The sequence below is a fragment of the Callithrix jacchus genome, chromosome 12 (assembly GCF_049354715.1).
Source record: "Callithrix jacchus isolate 240 chromosome 12, calJac240_pri, whole genome shotgun sequence".
NCBI classification, from domain to species: Eukaryota; Metazoa; Chordata; class Mammalia; order Primates; family Cebidae; genus Callithrix; species Callithrix jacchus.
Genome location: NC_133513.1, coordinates 44192503 through 44219829, shown reverse-complemented (window position 1 = coordinate 44219829; position 27327 = coordinate 44192503). Strand labels below are relative to the sequence as shown.

Sequence of the window (27327 nt, the reverse complement as noted above, 5' to 3'; positions counted from 1 at the left end):
AGAAATAATTTTTATATACAAAACCAATTCAATTTCTATATACACACAGTAACAAGCAGAAAAATCAATTTGAAACTTACTACATATAATCATAAATCAATATTCAGGACTCAATCAAACAAAAGTTATTCAAATCTCTACAGTGAAAGCTAAAAACATTCCTGAGAGAAACTGAGGAAACCATAAATGAATTGAAGGGTACACTATATTCATGAATTAGGTTACTCAATATTGATAAGTCATTAACACTCCCCAAATTGATCAAGAGTCAAGGCGATCTCAGTCAAAATCCCACATTTTTTTTGTGGAAAATAAAAATCTAACTTTAAAATGTATAAAAAATGCAAAGAATCAACAATTGCCAAGTTGGTCTTGAAAAATAAGTATGAAGCTTGCACAGGTTTGCCTCCACTTCCTGACTAACCCTGTGGCCCTGTCTAGTGTGGTGTACGCCCTCCTCTAGGGAACTGTGAGTAACAAACTATCTTTTCAATGGCAGTCGTGTCCTGATTTGTTGGCCTCTCTATACCTCTATGACAGTAAAACTTTCCTTGTAAAACACAACAACAATTAATCATCTAAAACTGCATACAACAATAACAATAAATTCCACTAACATAATGTTGAGCAAAAGAAGATATAAAAGGGTATGGAATACTTGGTATCACTGCTAACAAGTTAAAAACAGAAAAAACCTATCAAGGGCATTAGATATCAAAACTGGTTCCATTTGGTGGCTGTGGTGACTAAAAGGGTGCACAGGGGAGAGCCCTAAGGGTGCTGGTGATGCTCCTTGATGTGAGTGTTGCCTGTATGGCATGCTCACTTTTGAAAATTCACTGTGACTCATGTAAGAGTTAGACATTTTTCTGTACAAGGGTTACACTTCAGTTTGTATTATCAAAACCACTAAGAATTTATATTCAGAATAAAATGAAGCATTCCAAAACAAGAAAGAATAAAACTAAATTATCTAACACCTCATATAAAAAGTTTTAAAACATAGCAGTAAAATTGGCCAGGTGCTATGGCTCATGCCTGTAATCCTGTAATCCCAGCACTGTGGGAGGCTGAGAGGGCAGATCACTTGAGGCCAGGAGTTCAAAACCAGCATCGCCAGCATGGTAAAACCCCATCTCTACTAAATCAGCCGGGCATAGTGGCATGTGCCTGTAGTCCCAGCTACTTGGGAGGCTGAGGCACAAGAATCACTTGAACTCAGGAGGTGGAAGTTGCAGTGAGCTGTGATTGTGCCACTGCACTCCAGCCTGGGCAACAGAGTGAAACTGTGTCTCAAAAAATAATAAATAAATAACAATAAAACAAATATTATGCAGTAGGCAGACAGAAATAACTCATAAAATACAAAAAAAAAGATTAAACAAATTAGACCTAGTTCTTTGGAAAATAAGAGAAAACCTGCTGCCATGTCTAATCAAAAAATAAAGCAAGACAACACAAATATGTAATAAGAATGAAGAGGGAGATATTTCAACAGCTTCATATTTTTTTTAATTATTTTCAAGTGCTATATAGAGCTTTAATTAATTAATTTGAAAATTCCAGCAAACTGCAAGATTTTCAGTGAAGCAAATTACTAAAAATGATTCAATGAAATGTAGAAACCAGGAAAGAAAGTTTCCAAGATACAAAAGTAATATTACCAAAACCAGTAACTAGCGTAGATAATGGTACAGTCAAATTCTTTCCAATGTTAAGCAGCTCTGTTCTATACAAGTACAAAAGGATGAGAAATTTCTTTTCCATGTTATGAAAAGAGCACAAGCCGAACACAAGCATCTGAGAGAGAATTTCTGCCAATGTTACATGTGCATCCAGGAGGAAACCCTTACCTGCTATAACAAAAAAAAAAAAAAAACAAAATGATAGAGTATAGCAACAGTAAGCCAGAACCGACTTCTAGGAAAGCACTCTTCACTTACAGAATGGAAACACACAGAAAAGAGTACTCTTCTTCCACTTATTGCTATCTCTCTGGGTATGACAGTTTGAACTGCTTCAATATGAAAATTTCACTTTGAAATTATAAGAAAACTTAAAACTATGCTCTGAGACAGCCAAGCTGAGATATGAAAAGGACCTGAGCCTTTGGGCTCAGCAGTGAATGGCTGAATTGGTCAGCCCTGAAGCCTTCCTAGCTGCAGTCCTCTTAAATGTGAGAATAGTAAGTCTTCCTTATCGTTTAATCCACTTAAGGTGGACATTCTGTTACCTGAAGACAAGAACGTTCTAGTAATGTACAAATGTAAGTTAAGTTTAAGCTGAGAGGAAAGAGAAATATAATTAATAATTTATAAAAATCAATGAGATATGCAAAGTTATATGGCATATAATAAAATGTAATATTCAAGTCAATAGGGAAATGAAGGTCTACTGTATAAATGGTAGTAGAAACCGTTTAGTGAAAAAATGCAAAAACTAGGCCAGCATGTTACAATTTATCCCAAATCCATTACAGTTACATGGTAGATTTTGTTAAAAAATAAATCAAACCATAAAAATAACTGGAAGAAAGTATAAGTAAATAGTATCTACTTTGTGAATTGGCTATGAGTTTCTAAAAAACACAGATATTACCATTTGGCCCAGCAATTCCATTACTGAGTATATATCCAAAGGATTATAAATCATTCTATTATAAAGACACATGCACACATATGTTCACTGCGGTATTGTTTACAATAGCAAAGACCTGGAACCAACCCAAATGCCCATCGATGACAGACTGGACAAGGAAAATGTGGCACATATACACCATGGAATACCATGTAGCCAGAAAAAACCATGAGTTTGTATCCTTTGAAGGGACATGGATGAATCTGGAAACCATCATTCTCAGCAAACTGACACAAGAACAGAAAATCAAACACCACATGTTCTCACTCATAGGCGGGTTTTGAACACAGGGCAGAGAACATCACACACTGGGGTCTGTTGGGGGCACTAGGGGTGGAGCAGCAGGGGGTAGGGAGGTTGGGGAGGGATAACGTGGGGAGAAATGCCAGATATAGGTGATGGGGATGGAGGCAGCAAACCACATTGCCATGTATGTACCTATGCAACAATCCTGCATGATCTGCACATGTACCCCAGAACCTAAAGTGCAATAAAAAAAGAAAAAAAAATTGCAAATGAATAATCTAATTATTTGACCACATACACTTTTAAATGTCTGTATGTGAAAATATTTTTTAATTCAAAGGCAAACAATTTATTGAAACAATATATTGAACACAAATAACTATCAATTTCTTTCTGAAAGAGAGGTTGTATAAGTTTATAATGTGCAAAGAACCTAACGTATAATTTACAAAATTGTGAAATACAAATGACCAATAATTATACTTTAAAATGTATAATCTAACAAAAAATTCAAATTTAGTATATCACTTTTTCATGCTGCTACCAAACTAGCAAAAATGTTTAATATATATCAAACACATTTTTTAGTGTATGATGTAATATCAGCTTTATATACTATTCATGGATGTGAAAGTTATTAGGCCTTTCTATAATCAATTTGGAAATATGTATCATGTACATTAGGAGCCTAAAAGAATTATTATTCTTGTTCTGGTAATTCTACTTCTTAAAAAATATAAGAAAATAAATACAGATATAATTGCAATTGTATGTATTTTAGATGTTCATGACAACACTATTCTCTAATAATGTGGTGATAACACCTAAATATTCATCAGATAGGAAGATGAAATCAATGATGGCTGCCTGTAAGCTGAGCAGTGTATGCATTTCCACCGAAGAAGAATCATAGTTGTAAAGTATAAAGAAATGAGGAAACACTTCCAATATAACATTTAGTAGGAAAGTCAAGATATAAAATGTATTACAGTAAATAGCAACTTGATAAATACACATATGATATCTATGTATGGAGGGAGAAAAGAAAAAAGAAAATACACCCACACTAACAGTATTCATTTCTTGGTTTAAAGACTGTAGCTGACTTTCACATTCTGCTTTTCATTTATCTATATTTTCTGAACATTCTACCCTTAATGTATTGATAAAATGTTATGGATTGATATGTGTGTATGCATTGATAAAATGTTACCTAAAATGAAATACTTAATTGCATCTTTTCCGTATCCCTTTACTCAGCTGAAGCAGCAGTGTTTGTTTCAATCCTCGGCTCTGTCAAAAATAGTTCTGCACAAGGGTTCAGAATGGTTGACATTTTACTTTGAAAATACACTGGAAGAATGTGAAACCATGAAGAGACTGAAGTTTATTTCTCTTCTGCGACTGGCTGTGCACAGCTGGGAGTCTCTATGGGAGCAGCTTAATAGAGACACTGCACAATCCTCAGACTAGATCCTCGCAGCCCCACCTTTGCCCATATCCCCCTCCTCACTGCTGTGCCCACTTCCCAGGCTCCTAGCACCAACTGCTGGAGCCACCAGGTAAAGGCAGCTCCTACTTCATTATCAGCGCTAGCCTTTTCAACCTGACTTCACCTCTTACAACTTCCAAATCCAAGAATGTGGGGCAATTTGTAACACGGCATAGCAGATCTGCACGAGAATGTTAATGATGCACTTTCAAGCTCAGGGAGCACTGGGGTCCTACGGCGTGGCAATCGCTGCACAAAGAGCAGTTATTACTCAGTGAATTATCAGCAGCCACAAGACTCTCCCGGGAATGTAACTTCAAGGGAGGGGGGATTTTATTCCCATCCAAAGCCAGCTTTTATGAAGAATCAAAATTGACAGAGAAGTTTGGAGAAGTGTCTTAAACTAGTAAAGGAGAATGAGGCCCTTCCATTTCCCTGGGAAACTGCTGAACAAGGAGGCTGAGCCAAGAGTGATGGTGGAAATTGCAATTCAGCTGGCTCCCAGCCAACAGGAAGGGCCTGTGATGCCCTAATGCTGACTGGGGAAGGTTGGAGCAGAAAGTGAGCTGATGGGGAGAGAGCGACTCACAGAACTGCAGCATCTCAAGTTCAGAAAGGGTGTTCTGGGTCCTCTGCCAACCCCTCACTCCCAGGAAATCTGCCTTCCAAGCCCAGCACAGCATCATGCTTGCTGGTGCTATACATCTCCCCAGTCTCTGGGCCTCAGTTTCCCAAATGGAGCTGTGCAGACCCCAATCCCCCACCTACTACAACCAGCACATGTGCGTCTATGACTCTTTAATACATTTGGGTACCAGCAAGATCCTGCTTGACCACACTTTCTAGGGTGAGAGAAAAGCTTGACCCCCCCCTGGATAAAATACTCTTTTCTACTCTTTTGGCCCTAACTGGATTCTCCTCCACAGAAAGGAGAAGAAAACAGCTGTCTTCTCTCACACCCCATCAGCGTCTCCCTCATCCCGGATGCAGGCATAAAGCAAACCCACAGGCTGTCCAGATGTTCCCGCCTATTTCCCCACCCTCCTGCCCAAGGAGACCCACTGCCCTCCACTGAGCCACTGAATCGGGTGGATGCCACTCATGGAAAATGAGGTTCAAAGGGCCTGTGAGCAGTTGGCAATTCTCCCAGGATTTTGCTGCACAAGGGATCCAGAGTTAGTGGAAGAGAATGAGTTCCCTACACCAGTGCCATTAGGATGGAAAAAGGCGGACAGCTTCAGCAATCAGGTCATGGAGAAATGTTTCCTCTGGGCTGTCACTAGTGTTCCTATCCAGGCAAGTCATGCTTGGGGGGAAAAAAAAGACAACCATGTTTTTCTTCTTGCAATGATTACATCTACACCAAAACAGTCCTGAAAATAAAATCGTATCAGAAGTGAAGCTCCACAGATCCCTCTCAGCCCTTGGTCTTTATAAGGACTGGGCATCTGCTGCCAGGCTTAAAAGGGGAGTTTGGCACAGTCCTGGCACACAGAGCTAAGTGTTACCAGCCACACCAGCTCAAGGGTGCAAGAGGGAGACTCTTACCTCTGGCCTTGGTTTTAGAGCTATTGTCTAGGGCACTGTGAGGCTGGAGGCTGTGTTTTAGGGCTTCCTGTGCTTTTCTGCTCTTGTGGAGTCTCAGATAGATACGCTCAGAGAAAATAAACAGTCCCATTTGCCCAAAGCTGATGCCCTGTGCCATATGGGCACACCCTCACTGCAAAGTGCTGCACAGTGTCATTACACTGACTGACCCCCCCATTCAACAAGTAGGTTCATATTACCTGCAACTTTCATCTGAAGAAATAAAGGTTCAGAAAAGGGAAGTTGTGCAGAAACTCAGGAGAGGCAGAGCCAGCAGCAAAGCAAAGGCCCGGGTCAATGAGGCAACATACATACAATGCACCTTTGGACACGGCGGATGCTTAACAGTTCCTGCCTGTTCCCTACATCCAGCAGCTTCCCACACACTCCACCTTTGAAAACTTAACTACAGGTGGCTCTGACAGATGTGTCAGGGCTCAATCATGAGCTAAGGACATCTATATGGGCACGTTCCTGGAATTCTCTTTTGGAAATTCCTGTCTGAGCAAAGTGAAACAAAGCCAAGTAGAAATTTGAGGAGATCCTGTTACATTTCTGAGCCCTGAAAAAAATATGCCTCCAATAGGATAGAAAAAGCATATACCACCCTCGTCCCCAAGACAAATGTCAGACCAATGCCTGTGAGAGCTGGAAGAGTTTCCAGCAATCCTTACCCCTGGTGGCAGACCATGCCAGACAGATCCAAGTACAAAACAATTAATATTTTGCTTGTAGTTACACAGCAAGCTGATGACACAGACCTTTGATTTTTTCCATACAAAGCTCCTTCACTAAGAACGTACTTCCTGGATGAGATAATTGAATTAGTGTTTGTCCAGCACCCTGCAGTGAAAGGCGATCACCCACTCCTTCCCTCTGATGAAGGGGCTGAGTAATCTACAGTCTCTTGATGACATTTAATCTAAAATGTTTGGGTGACTCACTGTCCCTGAGATTTCCCTCCAGAGTATTTACTTGAAGAAAATATCTTGCTCCTTAATGTAAATGATTCCTCTTGGTTCAAGTCTTAAAGAAACTGCTTAGTCTGTGTCTGGTTTTGTTCCTATCAGCATATATCATCTTTGCAGGGAATGCTGCCCCTGCCCAGCATCACAGCCTCTAGGAGTCTGCTCAGTTGGCTTCGTCAGCAGCTGTTCACCTTGCATGGCCAAGAGAGTTGTGACCCCTTGGACTCCGACCTTGGGCACTCCTTAGATGAATGATCTTTGTACTGTTTTAGTGCGGCTCAGGATCCTGCCCTCAAATCTGCCACCCATCCTCAATTGTTTTCTCCCTTATCTGCATGTCCTTTATTTTTAAGCTACCCCTATTTCCCAGCCTCACCCCTCACAGCCCCATCTCCCACCTGGAACCACCACTTAGCCCTGCCTTCGAAGGGTGCCCTACCCCCATGATACAGTCCTAATCCCTTCCCCTTGCTTCATCTGAAACCCCCGGACTTGGTTTAATGCACCCTGGGCCTGAATAACAAACATTTGCTACAGTAAATCCCATTCGCTGCTTTCCAGATAACTTCTCCTTAGCAGCGATAAGCTGCCAGGCAGACAGATAACAACTGGGATATGCAGTTATTAAGGGCAGATTTTAAAATGACAAAAAGATACATTTTAAAATAAAGCCCACTTGAAAATCAGCTTCCCTTCCAACTCAATTACATTCAGGCCTCCTGCTTAAAGCTCCTTATACTGAGAGATTCCAGCTCCCACTGGCTTCAGGGTTTTTGAGGTGCGTTCCCTTGGCAACCTGGAAGGCCCAGACACCTGAAACAGGAAGTGGAGGACACAATGCCTCCCCCTCACTCAGGCACCTGGGGTGGCCAGCACGGTGCCAGGCACAGGACTGGAGGGTCCACTGCTTAATATAAGGCGGAGACCTCCGCAGCCAGAATTCCCACCGGAAGAAGTGGGTTGGAGACAGAAGGAGCCAGCAGGCAGGACCTAATTTCAGAATAAGACTTGGTGATGAAGGCAAGTGCACCAGGACTGTGGCCGATATGAACAGTTATTTCTGCAGCCAGCTATACTTGGCAAGCTTTTTCATGCCAGAGTGACTGAAAGAGCCCCGCTTACCTGGTGGGAGTCCCAGTGCAAGCCCATATCTCTTGTGGTCATGACCCAGACCATTGCTGACCACCTATCCCCATCCCCTGACCAAGTCTTACAGCTTTGGGCATTCTAACAGACATCATAGGCCAGCCCTGGCTTCCTGAACATCACAGGTCACACCCTGGCCTTCTATAGGGAGTCACAGAGTAGTTGCTAGCCAACGCCCTCTAGGATGCCACCAACAAACCTCTGAGCTCCAAAATGTCATCAAGGCATGTATGTCAGATATTGTGTCACAACCAGTGATTGAAACTTCAATTATTTATATGACCAATCCATGACTCTCTCTTCTATCGCAGAGTCGGCTGAAAATCCCCCTCCCACTTACCATAAGGACCTAGGCCACCCCAGCCTCTTCCTGGAGAGCTAGTCTTCTGCCCCATCTGTCACTGATGAGCTCTACACTGCTCCCTCCCTCCACCAGTCCACATATGCATCCTTCTACCCTGGCCCTCAGGAGCAAAACTGAGGAAGTCCCCCAGCCAGATTCTCAGTACTCCAACACCACTCAGCCCTTGCCTCCCACCACACTGCTCCTAGCCACTGCCGAGGCCAGGCTAGAGGTCTCTTTACTGAGGGCTCATTCAGCTCGAGCTGAGAGCTCATGACTTGCAAGGACTGTCCTTCATGCCCCAGGCACCATCATTAGTAAAGACATCTTCCTCTTAAGTGTATGAAGTGTGTGTGTGTGTGTGTGTGTGTGTGTGTGTGCATGTCTGTGATTACATGAGGCTATTCCTGAGTACATGCCAATCAGTTAATGCTCTCATTATTTCCTGAGAAGGCCAAGCACCTGTGGCTGGTCTACACCATAAGTCATCTCATCTCTGGCCTCTCCTGTACAGGCCATTTCTGGACGTCATCCAAGCCTGTGGAGTTGGCTAGACCTAGGACAGCCAGCCACTGACCACACCAAAATACCCACCATCAGCTCCACATCGGCTCGCAGTGATCACATCTGAGGTCCTTCACTTGGATAATTGTTCCAGCCCTTGCTTTCCATATTGGCCTCTTTGTCCTAGACTCTGGGTGTCATGGGTCCCCTTAACTTTGAGGATCCCCACTTTGGATAAAAGGCCACCTCCCCACTATCCACAATCCTGAAAAACTTCTCTATCCTCCATAAAAGGTGGAAGAAGAGGGAAAGTATCACTGGGAAGACCCAGGCCTGCCACCTGCACCAGCACCAGCACCAAATAAAAAGGCCAAACCTCATTCTGAGTTGTTTGACTCATCTGTCTCTCATTTCTCTCTCCAGTGGGCTCTGGCATTTTCCAATTCCCACCCTCCTTGAAACTCAGTTTTCTGACTGTGGCCTTGTCTCACTCTTGGATCTGGAGAACACTCAGGCTACAACCTCTGTCTCCTGCCTCAACTACAATTCACACTTGTCCCTGTGATTGGGCTGATTTCACTGCTCTAAGAAAACACGATGTCCCCTGTAGCCTCCAAGCAGGCCCCCTGATCCAAGCAGTAGGACCCAGTTATTACCAGGTACACTGCTCTACTCAAAGAGACTCCATTAGTGACAATTCCTGTTTGGAAACCTCTCTGCACTTACTCCCTAGCATGCCCTATAAACACCAGCCAATGGTAGTATCAGCAGAGAGACACTAGGAGGGAGGATATCTGTGCCATTAAGAGATGCTGAGAGCCCAGGGACCCTGTAGCTGTTGCTATACTTCAGTGGCACCACAGCAGTAAGACTGAGAGATAGGGAGCCTGAAGCTTACCTTGCGCATGTCTTTGCCAAAAGTCTCACTATAGGTAGTGCCAAGGATTTCAAATTGGACATAGGGATTCGAACTGTCCTCCCGAAACTCCATCACCCCAGTGAGGCCAGTGATGTGGCCCTGCAGAAGAGGGGGAAAAAAACCATTGGAGGGTGATGAAAATATGATTAAGGTAGAGGATGGAGTCCCAGAGGCTAAGAGGAGAAAGAAGTGGGCACTTCACCAAGAAGTCTCTTCACTTCACTCAGAGTCTTGAAACCATGGACAGGCTGTAATGAGGACAAGACGGTCTGGCAGTCCCAGGCCCTCAGAGTAGGATCAGTACTTTCCAGGCCATTTGCTTATGGGAGAAATCCCTAAAGCTTGAACCTGTCATTCATGCCATCTATATGCTCAGAGTCCCTGCTATGTGCCAGGCACGATGCTAGCCATGAGATTAAACAATGGCAGCTTTTGTCCCCACCCTCCTGAAGCTTAGTCTTCCCCTTGCAATTAGCTCCAGGGGTTCATCTTAGCCTGACCAAAGAGGAAATTAAAAGGTCAACAAGAGACACATCAGACACATGATGGTAAGTTGAAGGGCAGCAACCATGTGCATTAGAGGGCACAACCAGGACCCAAGCTCAGATCCTGGCTTTGCCACCTGTGCCACCTTGGGTACACTGCCCATCTCGCAGCTTTGGCCTGAAGTTAATTAGCTCCACATCATAGAACCCACAAGGACTGGAGGAGAAAATGTGTACAAAGTACAGCATCTGGCATAGACTGGCTGCGGTCCCCATGCCTCACTCTACTAGCTCAGTGGGCTCCGCAGGAGCAGGAGGCATCAGGAGTCTGAGGGAGCCATAGTGAGCCCCTTTCTCTCTCCAAGCCCAGGGTGAGTTTCTCATCCAGATTTCTCTCTCATATAGTCCCTGTGAGTCTAGAGAGCCCCAGAAACAGCTGGCCCAGAAGGGGCCCCAACTCTGCTCTGGACTGCAGTAGATTCTCACCTACACTAGAACATGTTCACTGCTACTGAAATCACATGCAATTCATTGTGACTAAATTCCTAACACTATAGATTTCCCTATATGCTCTTTCGAAGCCTTAAATGCCAATTCACTCTAGCAAATCTTCTATAGATTGCTCAATTCACTTCAAATCCAGCTTTCTAATTCAATGTCCTTCCTCAGCACATGAGACACATCACAAGTGCACATACAGGTGCACTCCTCTCTTGTGAAGTGGTGGTCTGCATAGAGGGGTTCCTGGCAGATGCGGAATATGCAGTTGCCTCCATTTCATACCTACTTGTGGCCTAGGGCAAGTCGTTTAACTTCTCAGAAGTTCTTATATTAAATTGAAGACAGTAATGATAGTATGTATCCATGGACCACAGCTCACCTAGCCTGCAGATGCTAGGACAGGAAGTGACAAGGAGAGAGGCATGGGGAGCGGCCTACTGGGGCAGCCACACAGAGACCAGCTTCAGGCCAGCTGCTAGAGGGGAACACAGTGGAGATAAAAGAAGGGGCCTTTCTTTGGCCAGGTTGGGGGTGCCCCCTCACACATACCTTTTTGATGGTGTCCAGCATAGACCTCCCACCGTTCCATGGCTTAGTGGACTTCCGTATGCAGTTGAGGCTCGCCATGCTATGCCACTTCCGGTCCTCCAGTTTCCTGTGAAAGGCGTTGGCCAGCATCAGAACACTGTCATACAGATAGAGGTTGGAGATCTGCAAAGACAGAGGCAGTGAAACCTTTTCCACAGGTGCATTTCCAAAGAGCTTTGGAGAAACCCACAGAGAAAAGGAGGAATGAAGGATGCCAACACTGAGCTATGGTGCTCAGTATCTACACCAAGATCCTCGGCTTTTAGGTGTTCTTTCAAAAACCCAGCCAGCTTCTGGAGTACTGAATGGAATAAGACCTTGTTCTGACACAGGGACTAAATTGGGAGTTGCATCTGTACATCAACAAGGAGAACCATGATCTGTACCTAATTGAGATGTGCACACAGGCAAGTTACCCACTCAGGTAATGAAGGATGGAGAAACGGATTAGCAGAAAGCATGGGGTCAAGGGATTAGTAGGATAAAGGGAGGGTACAGCATTTGCAAAGACATGAAAGTGTCAAGAAACAGGGTCAGGCATGGCACAGTCTACCAGAGTTTTTTGAGAACTACCAGCTAGTAAAGATTTTAGGCTTAGTGGTCTCTTTTGCCACTGTTCAACCCTGCTGGTGTAACTTGAAAGCAGTCACAGGAAATATGAGTGCAGCCATGTGCAATTAAACATTATTTTCCTAAACAGGCAATGTACTGGATCTGCCCTATGGGTCACCATTAATGGATCCTAGGGTTAGAGGAACTGAAAACAGTTCAAGACGACTGTGTCAATGGGTACAATGCAGAGGGAGCAGGATCAAGAGAGAAGTGGGGACTGAGCCTTGCAAAGACTCGGGGCCTTGCTAAGGAGGAACAGCAAAAGGAGAAGGACACCATTATTGGGTCAGTGTATAGAAAGCTGGAGGTCAGACCTGGGCCTCAGAAAGACCACTCTGGTCACTGGATGGGTCTAAGGTAAATGGTGGCCTGATTGACCAGGTGACAGTGAGGATGGTGGTAACAAGAGGTGAGGATTTGGTGCCTGCTGTGCAGTGGAGTCACTGCCACCCAGGGAACACATTTGGGATTTGCAACTGTGCCCATCTGAGGACCACCCTTCTGCTTAGTTGTCTGTTCTGAGCTTGACGGTATAGGAGACACATCCCCGTCTCAGAGGTCTGGAGGGTAAGACCATGAGTGAGAATCCAGGGTAACAGTATGAAGAATGACACTGCAGCATCGGAGCTCAACCCCAACGTGTGGGGTCCAGGGTGGGCAGACCAGGCTCGGCCTCCTGACTGTGGCTACAGACCCTGATCTGGATCTGGAGGAGCTGGTAGATAACACCCACCCTCCCAGGGACCCAGTGGGAGCTCATTGCAGGAGAAGGACAGCCCTGTTCTCGGATGTTGTCTTCACACCACCCCAGCCCTCCACGGGGATATTGGAGCACAAAGGAGAGAAGGAGGAGGGGAGGGGTTGAAGGTGAGGTAGCCTCCACCCTCCGTCAGGTTTGTGGCCCCCCCACTAATAACTGTTGCACAAACAACAGGCAGCCAAAGTGGGTCAAGGGGACCATTCCTGAACACCTAAGCAGCAAGTCGTCTGCTAAAAATATTTCAGAAAAACAAAATCACCAGATAAAAATAGAAGATCATGTCAGCCTCACAGGACTCCTGGGAAGATCAAATAGGCTCCTTGGGCTGCAGAAAGACCTCCTCCTCCCCCAGCCTCACACCCACCCCTCCCCAATAAGCCCACACACCACAACATCTCTGTGCCTTGTTCTCTGCCTGCAATTTACTTCCTCGTGTTTCTTATTCCAGGTGCTCCAAAAGCAGAATCTTAGATGAGAACTTAGGTGGCAGGAATTCTCCAGCAACTGCAGCTGAAGCCTGAGGTGAGCCTATAGGAGGTGCAAGGCATCACAAACATCTGCACCGTCACACCTATCCAGCCCTCAAGGGCCATTCCCAGCATGTCACATCCGGACAGAGCTGACTGCCTCCCTTGTAGATGTCCTTGTACACAGACAATTGTCCTGTGCGCCAGCTCTGACCACTGTGGGCTGCACACCCAGCACCTCTGTATGCTGTAGGTGTGAGAGGATAGCCAGATGTTGCAGAGGTGTCAAGAGTGTGCTAAAACAGGAGCCTCAAGCTGACGGGGAGCAGGTCAGTGCCTGAACTGACCCCCTTCGGGGACCTGCAGCACACAAGGGCTTACCTGACAGCAGGGAGATAACTAAGTACCACTACCCACCAGGAACTCACCCCCCATCGCACAGGGAACACCATGACAGAACTGTGCCCCAGCCACTTGAGGCCCAAAGGAGCATTTCCTCAATGAGCAGGACTAATTCACTCTTTGTTCCTGTCAACTCCCAGCCCTCAGGATCCCCCACCACTGCATGTGTTGCTAAGACTTCCTCCCCTCTGGAAAAAAAAACCCATAGTGGAGATGTCATTATAAGGAATGTAAGCCACTTAGAATTGGTTTGTTGTTTTGGTTTTTTTTTTTTTCTTTTCTTTTCCCAAAAGAATAACTTGAAGCCGAGAGTCCTTGATGTTGTAAAGATTTCTCTTCTCAAGACATTCATGGGTCTCCCAGCCACACACTCATAGCTGATGCTATTTAACCAGCCAGGACTCTTTGACCCTTACCCCCACCCATCCACACACTCACACATCAGTGCAGAGCCCAGAGCCCAGCTCAGCTGCGGCTCAGACCAGAACCCAATGGAATCTCCCTCTTTCACTTCAGCACTTCTGTTCACAATGAATTAAGGCACTGAACAAATGTATGAATGCAGAGCGGTCTTGAACAAAGAGGAAAAAGCAGGACATGACTCATAAAGGCCAAAGGAAGCCCTCAGTCCTCCCACATGTGTGTCTGCTTGGAAGAGTGAATACATCCCAGTTGACAGGAACAGGCTTGAGCAACGATCTTTTCCAGGCACAGATAGGCCTTCCCTCTGCCCACATATCACCCTGGATGTATCCTCTTTCATTATACATGTTGTCAGCTCATGAATGTGTTTACTTCAGCAATCTTTGAGCTCTTTAAGTAGTATCTCTAGAATTCAGCACTAACCAAAGCACATAGCTAGTGCTTAATGTATGCTTCGTGGCTGAATACATGGTAGACAAATGTATGCACAGATGGAAGGTTAAATAAATGGATGGATGGGTGGGTGGGGGGTGGGTAGATGAATGGATGGATGGGTGGGTGGGTGGCTGGGTAGATGAATGGATGGATGGATGGATGGATGGATGGATGGATGGATGGGTGGGTGGGTGGGTGGGTGGATGGGTGGGTGGGTGGGTAGATGAACAGATGGATGGGTGGGTGGATGGATGGATGGATGGATGAAGTGATGAAGTGATGGATAGATGGATGGATCTTCTCTGAAGGTACACACTAACCACAAAAGAGAAATTTTTACCAAAAAGAGAAATTATAGAAAATGGATAGCAGATAAAAGAGATTTTTTTCCCTCCAACTTTAACTTTGGAGAGAGACTCCTTTGTTCAAACAGCAATTTGTTCTTGTCTAAACATCTTCCTGATCCTCCCATGGAGCTGTTTTCTTCTACTCCACTTACTCCTGCCTCTTCCCCGGTAAGATGTTGTCTCTCTCTGCCTTGGGCATAACCTAACACTGCAGTAATAATCTGTGGCTCCAACATCTGCTCTCCAATCTCGGCATCCTAAGCGAGGTGATCTACTTTGTGCAAACTGTCTTTAGCTGACCGTTACTGGTGGAGATGCAGAGGATGGGGAAGGCCCTACCCTCACAATCTGTTCGAGAAGGGATTTTGGATAAAAAGATCCCAAGTAGATGGTAGAAAGGCAGTTTATAATTGGGTCCCTCTCTACATCCTGATAAACATAAGAGAAGCCTTTCCTCAGGGAAAATGGCTAGAATACCAGGGTCAGAGCTGGTCATGCCAACCCCCTGAGAAGGAAGTCTGGAAGGAGAGAGGGCCCCAGATGCACGATGCTCGCTCACCATTGACCACCAAGGGCCAACATCCCAGGCTGGAGCCACAGGCCACAGGTGCAGAGAATGAGTCCTGGCTTGAAGAAGTCCTTGCCTCCCTCCCTCACATTGTAGGTTAGGCATGGCACAGAGCCCATTAGCAAAGGTAAGACAAGTCAGCAGATGCTGTCACTATTTAAGCCTTATCTGCATGCAAGCAGGAGCCCAGGGCTCCGGGTGACCTAGGAACACTGCATCATAAAGTTCCAGGAACCAAAATAGCATTCTAGGCTAAGAATAAATTTGAGAAGCAAAAGAGAAGTCAAAGTGCCAAGGCCAAGGGCATGGCTGAGGAGATACCTGGCTGCAAAGCAAAATACCTGGAACCAGGTCAGAGGTGCCAGAGGGAATGAAACCAAGGCCAGACAGAAGCCAGGAAAATGGCTTGAGGCCTTTCTGGGAACCCGTGGGCTCTGTTTTAAGTGAGGAGAGAGCTAGAAGGACTGGCTGGTTCATTTAGCCACCCCAGAGATTTATGCCAAGTTCTTCTTTTGCTGATTATCATATAGTATGACTCTGACACTAGGGTTGCAGCTTAGGCAGGTGGTCTAATAGGATCAGCAACAGCTTTGGATTCATCTCAACCTGGACCATCTTTGCTCCCTGCGGGACCCAGGTCTCTACAGCAGTGCATGGATACAGCAAGTACTCAATAAATGTTTATTGAATGGGTGAAATACATTTCACTAGTATCCACTTGCTGAGTGATGTTGAACACGCTGTTAAACACTCTGAGGCTTATCTTGATGACAATAAAATATAATGTGATCTGGGCTCCTGGAGAGGTGCACCTGTGGAATGCAGATGGTGATACCCCTGTGTGCCAAGTACTATTCTAAGATCTTTGCACGCATCTTCGCTTTAGAGGGAGCAGAGACAGAAAGGAATAGAATAGGCAAACAAAACACCTAAGCAGGATCCTGACTTCAATATTTATGAGCTGAGGGCTCCTCCAAGTATGCCCCTAGAAGCTGGGGTCAGCAGGAGTCTGGATGCAGAACATGAGGACTACTGAGAAAATGAATTTGTATTCTCCAACACCACTCATCCTCTCCCACAAGGCTCCTTGGTCCCTAAAGCCTTCCAAAGGCATGAAGGGGTCACGTCTGACTCCGACAGCTTGAAGGTCAGAGATCAAGCAAGAATCAGCACTGAATATATGAATTCCCAGTCCCACCTGAAATCTGCTCAACTGGGCACCTGGGCACCTGTGCACATGTCCCTGGCCTTCTCCAGGCCCCAGTGGCACAGCCACAGCTGCCACAGACCCCAGGGCTAAGCTGCACCTTTCAGGCCTACATGATCTGAGGTGTTACAGGACTGTCCTTTAAGGGAAAGGCCATTTTCCACTCCTGGGATGTTTCATAAAAGGTACCAATACAGGAAAGCTCAGAGTGTGTGGAGGGAGCAGGGGGCGGTGAGGAAAGCTTTATAATACCCTGACTCTGATTTCTGAGACAGAGACAGTGTGGCCCACTGTAGTCAAAAGCCAGACATTTACATAGCAAGGCTGGCTCAGCCACGGGAGCCTTTGGCACAGTGGATTCTGCAATGAGACTAGCGAGGTGTGCAGGGGAGGTGGGGGAGGCAGGCAGGGTATGGCTGGAACAAAGGCCAGCTGCAGTCCAGCATCCATGGAAGGCACGTGCTCTGCACTCCATCCTCTGCCCAGCTCAAGGGTTTCAGTCTTAGGGAAGCCTCCAGATGTCCTCACTCAATGGTCACCTCCCATTGTTGGAGTGGAGTTCAGGTGCCCTTATTTTTCCCTAGGAAGATGGTAACCACTGGTTAACCTGTCTCCAGCCTCAGACCCTCCCTTTCCACACTGTACAGAGTTGCCTTTCTCAGATACAGGACCTCCATATCACATCACCAAGGGCAGAGCCGCTATTGTCCCCTCCAAGTCACTTCCCAACTTCTTGCCTCTCACCACTTGCCCCAGGCACAGTGAACTCTTCCCTGCTCTCTCAGGCCTCTGGGCCTGCACACATGCCAGCTTCTCTCATCAGAACATACTACAGCATGAAAATTAAAATTCCCAATTTTGAGGAGTTTATGAGAATCAGGAGGGAACATTTGTGAAAGGTCTAACATGAGAAGGAGTGCATAACAAATGCATAAATGGGTATTTGTGGAATTACTGAAAGTTGAATAAACAGTTCCAAACATGTTCTTAGAAACACAAAGTTAAAGAGATATCAAGACATTTGCAAAGAAGATGCCTTTTCTTAGAAGACAAGTGGTGGTGGATAGAGGCCTCTGGGGAAAGAGATGGGAGCTCTATATGAATAAATGTGGAATTGGCTATCTTCCACCAGAATCCCATGCTATGCATTTCCCTGAGATGGGAGGATCTTGCAAGGTGTAAATTTCCAACATCAGTTTCCCATGCAGGAGGTGAGTCCTCAGAAAGGTAACGGGAAAGGTAGGATGTGTCTTTGGGAAGCAGGAGAGAATTCAGCCATGAACTCTTGACGGGGCCTTCAGCTCTTGAGAGACCCAGATGGACACTCTTGGCTGCTGGATAATTAGAGATGAGTCACAAGAAGTTGACTGAGGACCAGGGATGGAAAAATAGATTTTTTTAAAATTATCACTAGAATTTCCATTACATCAGTAACTATATTTTATTTAGGAAAATACCTTGTGTCAGCAGGAGCAAAGGCCACCAGTCAGGCTGTTAAATTGATTTTCTTGAGAAAATAAGGAGTCAAGACCCAGAGGGAAGAAACAGAGGGAGGACAGGGAAGCCAGGGAGATCAAGATGAGAAGACCAAAGAGCACTGGGGGCAGGGGAGCAGCGTTCTGAAACTTTGAGCATTCCGCAGAGGGGAGGGGCTCCGAAGGCTGAGTCCTGCTTGAACAGCTACAATGCAAATCCACCACCCAACTCTCACTGTGTGTAACACTGTCTCTGAGGCTCCTGAGAAGAGTGAAAGCTGCCTTACTCCACTCAGGCCACTGTAACAAAATACCATAGACCAGGTGGCTTATAAGCAACAGAAACTTACTTCTCACCTCTCTGAGACCTGGAAAGTAAAAGATCAAGGTGCCTACAGATTCGGTGTCTGGTGAGGACCTGCTTCTTGGCTCATAAGTAGTGCCTTCTCATCATGTCCTGGCAGAGTAGAAGGGGAGAACTCTGGTCTCTTCAGTCTCTTATAAGGGCACAAATCCCATTTATGAGGGCTCCACCCTTATCACCTCCCAAAGGTTTCACCTCCTAATACCGTCACCTTGGGGATTAGGTTTCGACATAGACATTTTGGAGGGATACAAACAGTAAGACCACAGTGGATGTCTTGTGCAGAAGGGAATTTGTTGTCTTGTATCAGGAAGGCACTGACTTTCCACCTAGGCAAGCACTGGGCAGGGTGGAGGCAGGCACACTGGAAGTGCAGGTGCTCTAGTTGGTTACTGAGTCCCTGGAAGCAGGATCAGTACTACCAAAGGTAATGAGCATATAAGACCCCCGTGAAGTGTGTTGAGCTCCTCAGGAATGCTGCAGGCTCCTAGGTTGATCTTGCTGAGATCTCTGCCCTCATCAGTGGGGAAGGGAGAGGCCCTTGGAGGACAGGAGGGTGTGCCTGCTGGGTGGCCAGGCTATCTGCCTTCCTGGCAGCAGCACATGCCTTCTCTGTAGTAAACCTGAGACTTCAGTCATGTTTAATTAGGGTGCTCCAGCCTAGTACTTGTTATGCTCTGGGGCCCAGGGAATTGTTGTACATATGCATTATCAAGGTAAAAATCATCCTTGGAGGCAAAGGGAGATGAATTGCAGGCCATGGTCAGAACTAGACCATTATCCTCCCAACACCAAAGCAAAAAGTGTGGGAAATGTTTTCATTAAAAAAGGCTGCATTTCCTCCAAGCTTCTAAAGAGCCCAGTTTTCTCTTCTCTCTGTCATTAATCAAGCAAAGTAGACTGTTCAGGGAGACATCACAGAGGCAAACAGAAGGAACCGACCTCTGACCAAATCCTCAGACGGGTTGTGGTTGGCCAGCAAAGTCAGACAAGCAGCTGACAGAGGGTCCAGCAGGGAGGACAAGCTGACAACCAGATGTGACAGCTTGAGAAATCCACCCCAGGTGAGGTTTCTCTGCAAAACTGCTGCCACCCCACCTGTCCTGGGAGAGAGCACCACAGCCAAGCCTCAAGAGAAAGCAGATGATAACAGAGGGCACAGAAGATGCAGGGAGCTCTGCTCACTGCTGAATGTAAGGGAACAGTGTGGAGAGTGAAGAGTGCTATCTGTTCACACCCAAGGCTCCCTGGGCTCCAAACGCACACGTGACCACCTGCAGCCAGAACAGCAGCAGTTAAGCCCAAGGAGAACACCTGTGTAATTGTCTCTGACAAAGCCTTTCCCACTCTCTGTGTTAAATGTTCCCATATGGGTCTTTAGGGTTAAGTAAACCATTGAAAGTGACATGAAATCCAAGGTAGCTGGTGTGGGGAGGCTCGGTGAAGCTGCAGAGGACAGGCTTCCACCAACACGTTGACAAAAACCTTTTTGCCATGGAAGAGTACAGAAAGCCCTAAAAAATAGGAATGCTAGAGGGAGAGGGGTTGAAATGCTCTAATAGATTGTGTGCAGCACAGAGGAGGAATGATTCCATCAAGCCACTCGACAATTTTAAAATGCACAAAGAAGAGAAATTTCAACCTGAGGGAGCATTTTATGGTAATACCACATTAGCTCCCACATCTTAATTCAGGGATCCGGCTCCACAGTGACCACACAACAAAGTTTACCTCATTTGCCTGTCAACCCTTAGAAACACATTTGAATATAAATGGGGTGGCTATGTGATAATACGCCTGTTCCTTCCATCACAGCCCTGATGTCGCAGGGTAGTACAGTTCCAAAGACAAAGTACGTTACAGATTCTCCTCTAAGAAAAGATGTCTGTGAAGTCTTAGCAAAGTCTCAGGGTTCTGAGGGACTGGTTATCACTTTTATTACAGGCTGCGTCAGACAAGCCCTAAACTAACTTGTCAAGAAAACAAGAATGAGAAACACACAAATAAGACAGTGCTTTGTGGGGAAAAATAAACAGCAGTCTGCATGCTGGCAAATGCAATGCTTTTGGGGCACTAGAGGCCAAAGGGACTTTCTTTCTGCTAAATAGGAACCAAATTGATTTGCTATAATAGTTCTTGGTTGGCTTTAGAGCACAGAAAGCCCTGACCACAGGCCTCATCAAGAAAGACAGTTTATGAGGCCAGATCACTAGAGAAGCCAAGGGGAATTTTGCTCTTGCAAAAATTCCTTGTTCTTCTCGGTCCTCCTAGAAACTTCTAAACCAGAATGATCATCCCAAGAGCAGCCATGGGGTGGGGGGAGGTAGCACGGACTAAAGATGGACTGGAAAGCTCCATTTCCAAAAGGATCTTCACTAATTTCATCAAGACAAAGTTAATAATCCATGACATAAATGGTTATTTTTTCCTTGAGTTAGTTGTTCTAAACATTTTAGTCTTCCCGATAAATCTCACAGCTAGAGGCTAGTAGAAATTAGTTTGCCTTCTACACTGTCATTAAGAAAAAAAGAAGTGGTAATAGCTGCAGGGGAAACTGGAAGGGAATGGCTTGTAAATGAGATGAATCTACAAGCTGCCCAAGTGGTTGTTGGGCAGGATGAGTAAATAACTCCACATTTTCCTCTTATCACGTTGCCTCACAGGAAGCAGATGCAACAAATGGAGATAGAGATTCCGTTAATAAGGTGTTTTACTTATATATAGAGAGAGGCACCTAGAGTCAATTTAACTTGTACTGAGACCTGCATTCTTAACAGATTCACCCTGTAATTCCTTATCAAGGTCTTCCATGAGCAGGGTCATGTGCTGTTGTATAAAGAGCTACATGAGTCTAAAAGACATGGCCTCTCATCTCCCAAGCAAGGAAGCTATGACTGAGCACCCATGGGAGAGATGTGGACAGTAAGTGGTGTACAAAGCTTGTGATAAGGGCCTGGAAAGATGAAAACTGCCCTCCTCCTACAGTGATGCCTTTAGAAAGCATGCTTTGGAGACAGGTAGACTAAATCACACCAAAAAAAAAAGAAGAAGAAGAAAAAAGAAGGCTATGTTTAGCCCTTCCATGGAAACCCTGAATGTACCTGTCCACCTCTTCAGTAATGATGATAATAGTTTAAGTATCCCTTACCTAAAATGCTTAGGACCACAAGGGTTTTGGATTTGGGATTTTTTTTTCATTTGCATTACATTTCAATTCCAGTTGAGCATCCCTAATCCAAAATGCAAAATCTGAAATGCCCCATTTTTTAGTGCCATTTTGGGACTCAAAAAGTTTTAGATTTCATAGTATTTCAGATTTGGGATTTTCAGATTAGATACTCAACCGGTACTGCTCATAGCTCAGCTCTGAATTGAATGCTTTCTCTATGTTCTCCCATTTAATTTTTATTATGATGCTGGGAAGTAATATTCTAACCTCCAATTTACAGAGGAGGTAACTGAGGAACAGAATGATAAGCAAATAATAATAATGAAATAATTGGCTAGCAACTAGAGTTACCAGGATTTGAACCCAGGCAATTGGACTCCTCCTTTACTGCTGCTGCTATTATTACAAGATTCCAGTAGTGCTTAATCCAAAGATTAAGCTTTGCTCTTCATGTAGTGCCTGGGTCTCAGCAGGAACAGAGGGAGGTGGAGTGTCCCAGGGTTCCAGAGTCTGACACTGCATTTACCTCATTTGATGATATCTGGCTGCACATCTGGGAGCTGCACTTTCATTTCTCCTCTCCATGGGCACATGGAGGGCATATGAGGCAAGGGTGCCATGCATTTGGAGAAGGAGGAAGCCCTTCAAGGGAGAGAGAAGCTAGAAAGACCCTGCAGAGAGTGAGATCCTCAAAGGCTCTGGCCCCACAGAGAGCTAAGGGATTCCCCTCTCCCCCTGCACTGGGTGAGAATGGGCACACACTCCCTGAGCCCCACTGTCTAAGGACATTTCCATCCACATGGAGGCTTGGAGTGATAACTACAAAGGCACAGTGAGAGGAACTTGCTTGGCCTTCACCATTTCTTCGACTCCACAAAGGAAGGCAAAATAGACCAGCAGCATCTCAACACACAAACTCTTGTACCAGGGGCCTTTCACTCTGACTCAGGTGCCCAGGGCTCTTGAGTCCATGAGTGCTGCAGGCACTTGGGTAAACTGTGTTGGCCACCGAAAGACCCCAGACATTCTGGTGTGCTTCCTGGAGCAGTGGATACTGGTAGAATGGGGATTATTCCAGATAAAATCAATACCTGTTGTGTTTCCCCATCAACCAGGAACACATTTCTCATGTTTACATCCATTGAGGCATGTTTCCTTTTTCTCCCTATATATGAGATTATAGAGTAGATTCATTCCTTTGGTAAATCTGACACATGTCCATGCCCCACTCAAGATTCCAATAATTGCCTTCCCCAAAATGTGCAGCCCCTGCCATGGTGAGAACAAAATGTTATGGGGTGGGGCTGATACTCAGATGGCAGATGCAGCCATCTCTGTTCTGAAACCCTGATTTCTACCCCTCATCCCTGGCTGGATAAAGACAATGAAACTAGTTTCAAATGCCGAATGACAAGCACATCACACGTACAAATTTCTGGACAATTTCCACAAACCCAACTGGAAGAAATTTCCTTCTGTCCTGTGGCTCTCACTAAGCATCATGAAAGTTTTCTGAGGCACCACATTTCTAACCTAGAAATGGATCTGAGGCTGCCAGTGAGTACTCTCCACACTGATTCCCTGTTGCTCCCAAACACCCAGAGAGAAACCATCTCTTACACAGGCATATAGCTCTCCATCATATTCCAAGGCCCAAGATTAGCTAGTACCAATTGCACATTCTCAAGGTTGACCAGAAACACTTGGTACCTCTGGCCTGGGAAGGAACCAAGCCAGTGGGGTTCCATGTCACAGTCTTGCTGTCCTGACCCTCCCTGCTCAACTGGGCATCCAGCAGCGTCTTGGATGACCCAAGCCTCAGCACTCAGCAGATGTGCTGGGATAGTCCCAACTTGTTTTGCAAGAGTCATATCTGTATTAATAAGAACCTAAAGCAGGTTCAAAATGATCACTTCCCAAAGAAGACTCCATCCCCAGCCTTGCCAGATAAACACATTTCCACAAGCAGTCATCACAGAGACATAAGAGACAGGAATCTCTTTACCCTCTATGCATGTAACTTTTAAATACCAGAGACACCCTGTAAGCCAATAAGCCCCATCTGCTGACAACAGGCATAATTGCCTGCTAGTGCTGCTCAGAGACACTGCCCAGTCGACCAGTTTCAATTTCAACAAATGGCAGAGCTCTAGTAATTGAAGTTGGTGGGCAACAGGAGGCTCCGCATGTCTCCCTTAGCCAAGGGTGTGGGTGAGACTCTTGGTGGAGGGAAGTGGGTAGAAGAGACTGAGCACTGACCTGCAGCATCTGGAGGTAGCCTTCCTGGGGGTCACAGAGCAGGGAGGAGATACGGTGGTTGTTCCTCATGCATTTCTGATTGTCCTTTGCAGATGGAAAGATTTGCCGAACCACAGTCATCCTTCCAAGGGCACTATGGACCAGATCCAGGATCTCCGGGTCACTAATTTCCTAGAAAAACAATCAGGCCCATGCTTACCATCCACTTAAGAACTATCTCTGCAAGAGAACTATCAGGGGGCATCTAGTCCAGCAGCCAGAACAGCAGATGCCAAAGAGGTCAAGGGATTGGGCCCGGGTCACACAGTTCATTAGTTGCTTATTCACAGATAATACTTGATATCCCTTAGGTGCAAACAAGATTAGTCAACATTTTCCCTAAAAGCCAGAAAAAGATGTTTGAGGCTAAACCACTGATGCACTGGTTTCCACAGGTGTGAAGCTCTTAGGAACCATTGCCATCAAAGGTCATGGTAGACATTAGCCAGACAGAAAGGCTAACTCTCCTTTTGGGAGTTACCTACCTGATTCTGACAGGGAAAGCTGGGTTTCTCTGCCATAGTTGATCAATATACAATGAGTTTCCCTGAATTCTTCTAGAATTACATTCATTTTACAAAATATTTATATATGATTTTGAGAATATATCCATTCATTCATTCACTATTCATCCACAAGGTCTACCTAAATCTCTGAAGTTTGTTCTGTAGTAAGCACTGTGGATACAGCCAGGAACAAATCAGGCCCTGTTCTCCCCTGCCAATCTCATGGGTATCCTAGGATGGAATATGCTGAGTGTGCCAGGGCTATATATGTGCTGTCCATATTTATTGCACAAAGCCCTTTGCTCACATTAGCTCATTTTGTGCTCACAACATGCTTTGGAATTCTGGGCGGTAGATCCCAGTATGATCCACTGTGGAGCATAGACATAGCAAGGAAAGGAGACCACAGGAGCTCTTTCTAGAATGGGGCTTCCCTGAGGTATCTGACAAGGGGTAGACTTGTGATGGCTAATTCTGAGAGTCAACTTGATTGGATTGAAGGATTCAAAGTATTGTTTTGGGTGTGCCCGTGAGGGTGTTGCCAAAGGAGACTGATATTTGAGTCAGTGGACTGGGAAAGGCAGACCCGCCCTCAGTGTGGGTGGGCACCATCTAATCAACTTCCAGCAAGGCTAGAATAAAGCAGGCAGAAGAAGTTGGAAGGAGCAGACTTGCTCAGTCTTCCAGCCTCCATCTTTTTCCCATGATAGATGCTTCCTTCCTTCAAACATCAGACTGCAAATTCTTTAGCTTTTGGACTCTTGGACTCACACCAGTGGTTTGCCAGGGGCTCTCAGGCCTTTGGTCACAGACTGAAGGCTGCACTGTGGCTTCCCTACTTTTGAGGTTTTGGGACTCACAGATTGGCTTCCTTGCTACTCAGCTTGCAGATAGCCTATTATGGAACTTCACCTTGTGATCATGTGAGCGAATACTCCTTTATAAACTCCCTTTCATATACACATCGATCCTATTAGTTTCGTCCCTCTAGATAACCCTGACTAATACGGATTTTGTTTCTGGCTAAAAAGTTCTGGAGAATAAACTTGTTAGCCAAAGCGCCACTGGTAGGCAGGGCAGGGTTGCAATTGAGGAGTTGGTGATGCTGTAGAGGAAAGGTGGAGGGAGCTGCCAATAGCTCCCTGATCCAGGTAGAGGTTAGAGGCAGCAGGGAGAGTGAAATGCTACAACCTTAGGCAACCTGGTGAGGGACAGAGTGACTGCCCCGCTGTGGGGAATGCTTGTGAGGGCAGAAGGAAGAGTGGTCAGAGGCAGGGCTAGAGCCATATGCAGGGCCAGATGGGAGAACAGAGGGTCAGTACACCCCACAAAATGGCCATACTAAGAGAGATGAGGAGACCTTGAAAGGATTTAGGCTCAAACAAGCCACAGATTTACATTTTTGAAAACCTCTGACTGCAGTAGGGAGAGAGGATTAGAGAGGAACAAAACTGGAGGAGGAGAGAGCAGAGAAGAGAGCACCTGTCTCTGTAGCTGGGTACAATATAATTACAACAAAAAGGAAACTAACACATACAGACACCCCTCAACTTAATATGGGCTTACATCCTGACAAACCCATCATAATTGAAAATGTCGTAAGTCAAAAATGCATTTAATCCCCTAGCTGGTGAACATCACAGCTTAGCCTTGCTCAGAATGCTCACATTAGCCTACAGTTGGGCAGTCACCCAACAGAAAGCCTATTCTATAATAAAGTAATGAATATCTCACGGGATTTCTTGAATACTGTACTGAAAGTGAAAAACAGAATGGTTTCATGGGTGCTAAACTGGGTATTCTACTGAATGTGTATCATTTTCATGCCATTGTAAAGTCAAAAAATTGTAAGTCGAACCATTCTGTCAGGGATAGTCTATGTAAGCCAACAATTTCAGTGGTGGAAGAGAGACATAGCCAGGTTAAGAAAAGCTCTGTTCACTCTTTTGCTGTTGTTGAGACAGTCTTGCTCTGTCACTCAGGCTGAAGCGTAGTGGCCCAATCTCAGTTCAAACAATTCTCCCACCTCAGCCTCCTGAGTAGCTGAGATTACAGGGGTCTGCCACTGCACCCAGCTATTTTTTAGTATTTTAGTAGAGACGGTGTTTCACCATATTGCCCAGGCTGGTCTCGAACTCGACCTCGTGATCCACCTGCCTGGGCCTCCCAAAGTGCTGGGATTACAGGCATGAGCCACCGCATGTGGCCCACTCTTTCTAAGAAAGGACTAAATCAGTGGTAAATTACAAGACAAAATCTTAACTACAAATAGCTACATTTTGAAACAGGTCTTTTTTTTGTTGTTTTTTTTGTTTTTTTTGAGACGGAGTTTCTCTCTTGTTACCCAGGCTGGAGTGCAAGTTTCTCTCTTGTTACCCAGGCTGCAGTGCAATGGCGTGATCTTGGCTCATCGCAACCTCCGCCTCCTGGGTTCAGGCAATTCTCCTGCCTCAGCCTCCCAAGTAGCTGGGACTATAGGCATGTGCCACCATGCCCAGCTAATTTTTTGTATTTTTAGTAGAGACGGGGTTTCACCATGTTGACCAGGATGGTCTCCACCTCTTGACCTAGTGATCCACCCGCCTCGGCCTCCCAAAGTGTTGGGATTACAGGCGTGAGCCACCGCGCCTGGCCTGAAACAGGTCTTAAATCTTTCTCCTTGCATGTGACACATTCTAGTTTTGAGATAACATGATGGTGAAAAGGAAGCTAATGAGGTTAGGAATTAGAGATGAGGGTTTCAAAATCATTTAAACAAGAACATAAGGGTAAGATGGTAAACAATGTATTTCAGGAACGGTCTTAGGAAGCTTAGATGTGTGTGAGTTCTGGTCAGTTGAAACCATGTGCTGGATCTGGAAATAAGTAAAACATTAAG

The 27327-nt window shown here is 45.5% G+C and overlaps 1 protein-coding gene across 8 annotated transcripts in view; it reads right to left on the bottom strand.

The window, feature by feature from the left end:
- GRID1 (glutamate ionotropic receptor delta type subunit 1) overlaps positions 1-27327 on the bottom strand; it is an 806979-nt gene that overhangs the window by 278074 nt on the left and 501578 nt on the right. For 7 of the 8 annotated variants that reach the window (XM_078345425.1, XM_035267800.3, XM_035267804.3 and 4 more), the window contains 3 exons: positions 23905-24075; positions 11378-11539; positions 9822-9941 (listed from right to left, as the gene is read on the bottom strand). In XM_078345425.1, coding sequence (XP_078201551.1) covers positions 9822-9941; positions 11378-11539; positions 23905-24075 — 453 coding nt within the window. The remainder of the gene's footprint in view (positions 1-9821; positions 9942-11377; positions 11540-23904; positions 24076-27327) is intronic. The other variant, XM_035267801.3, reaches the window with a different exon arrangement.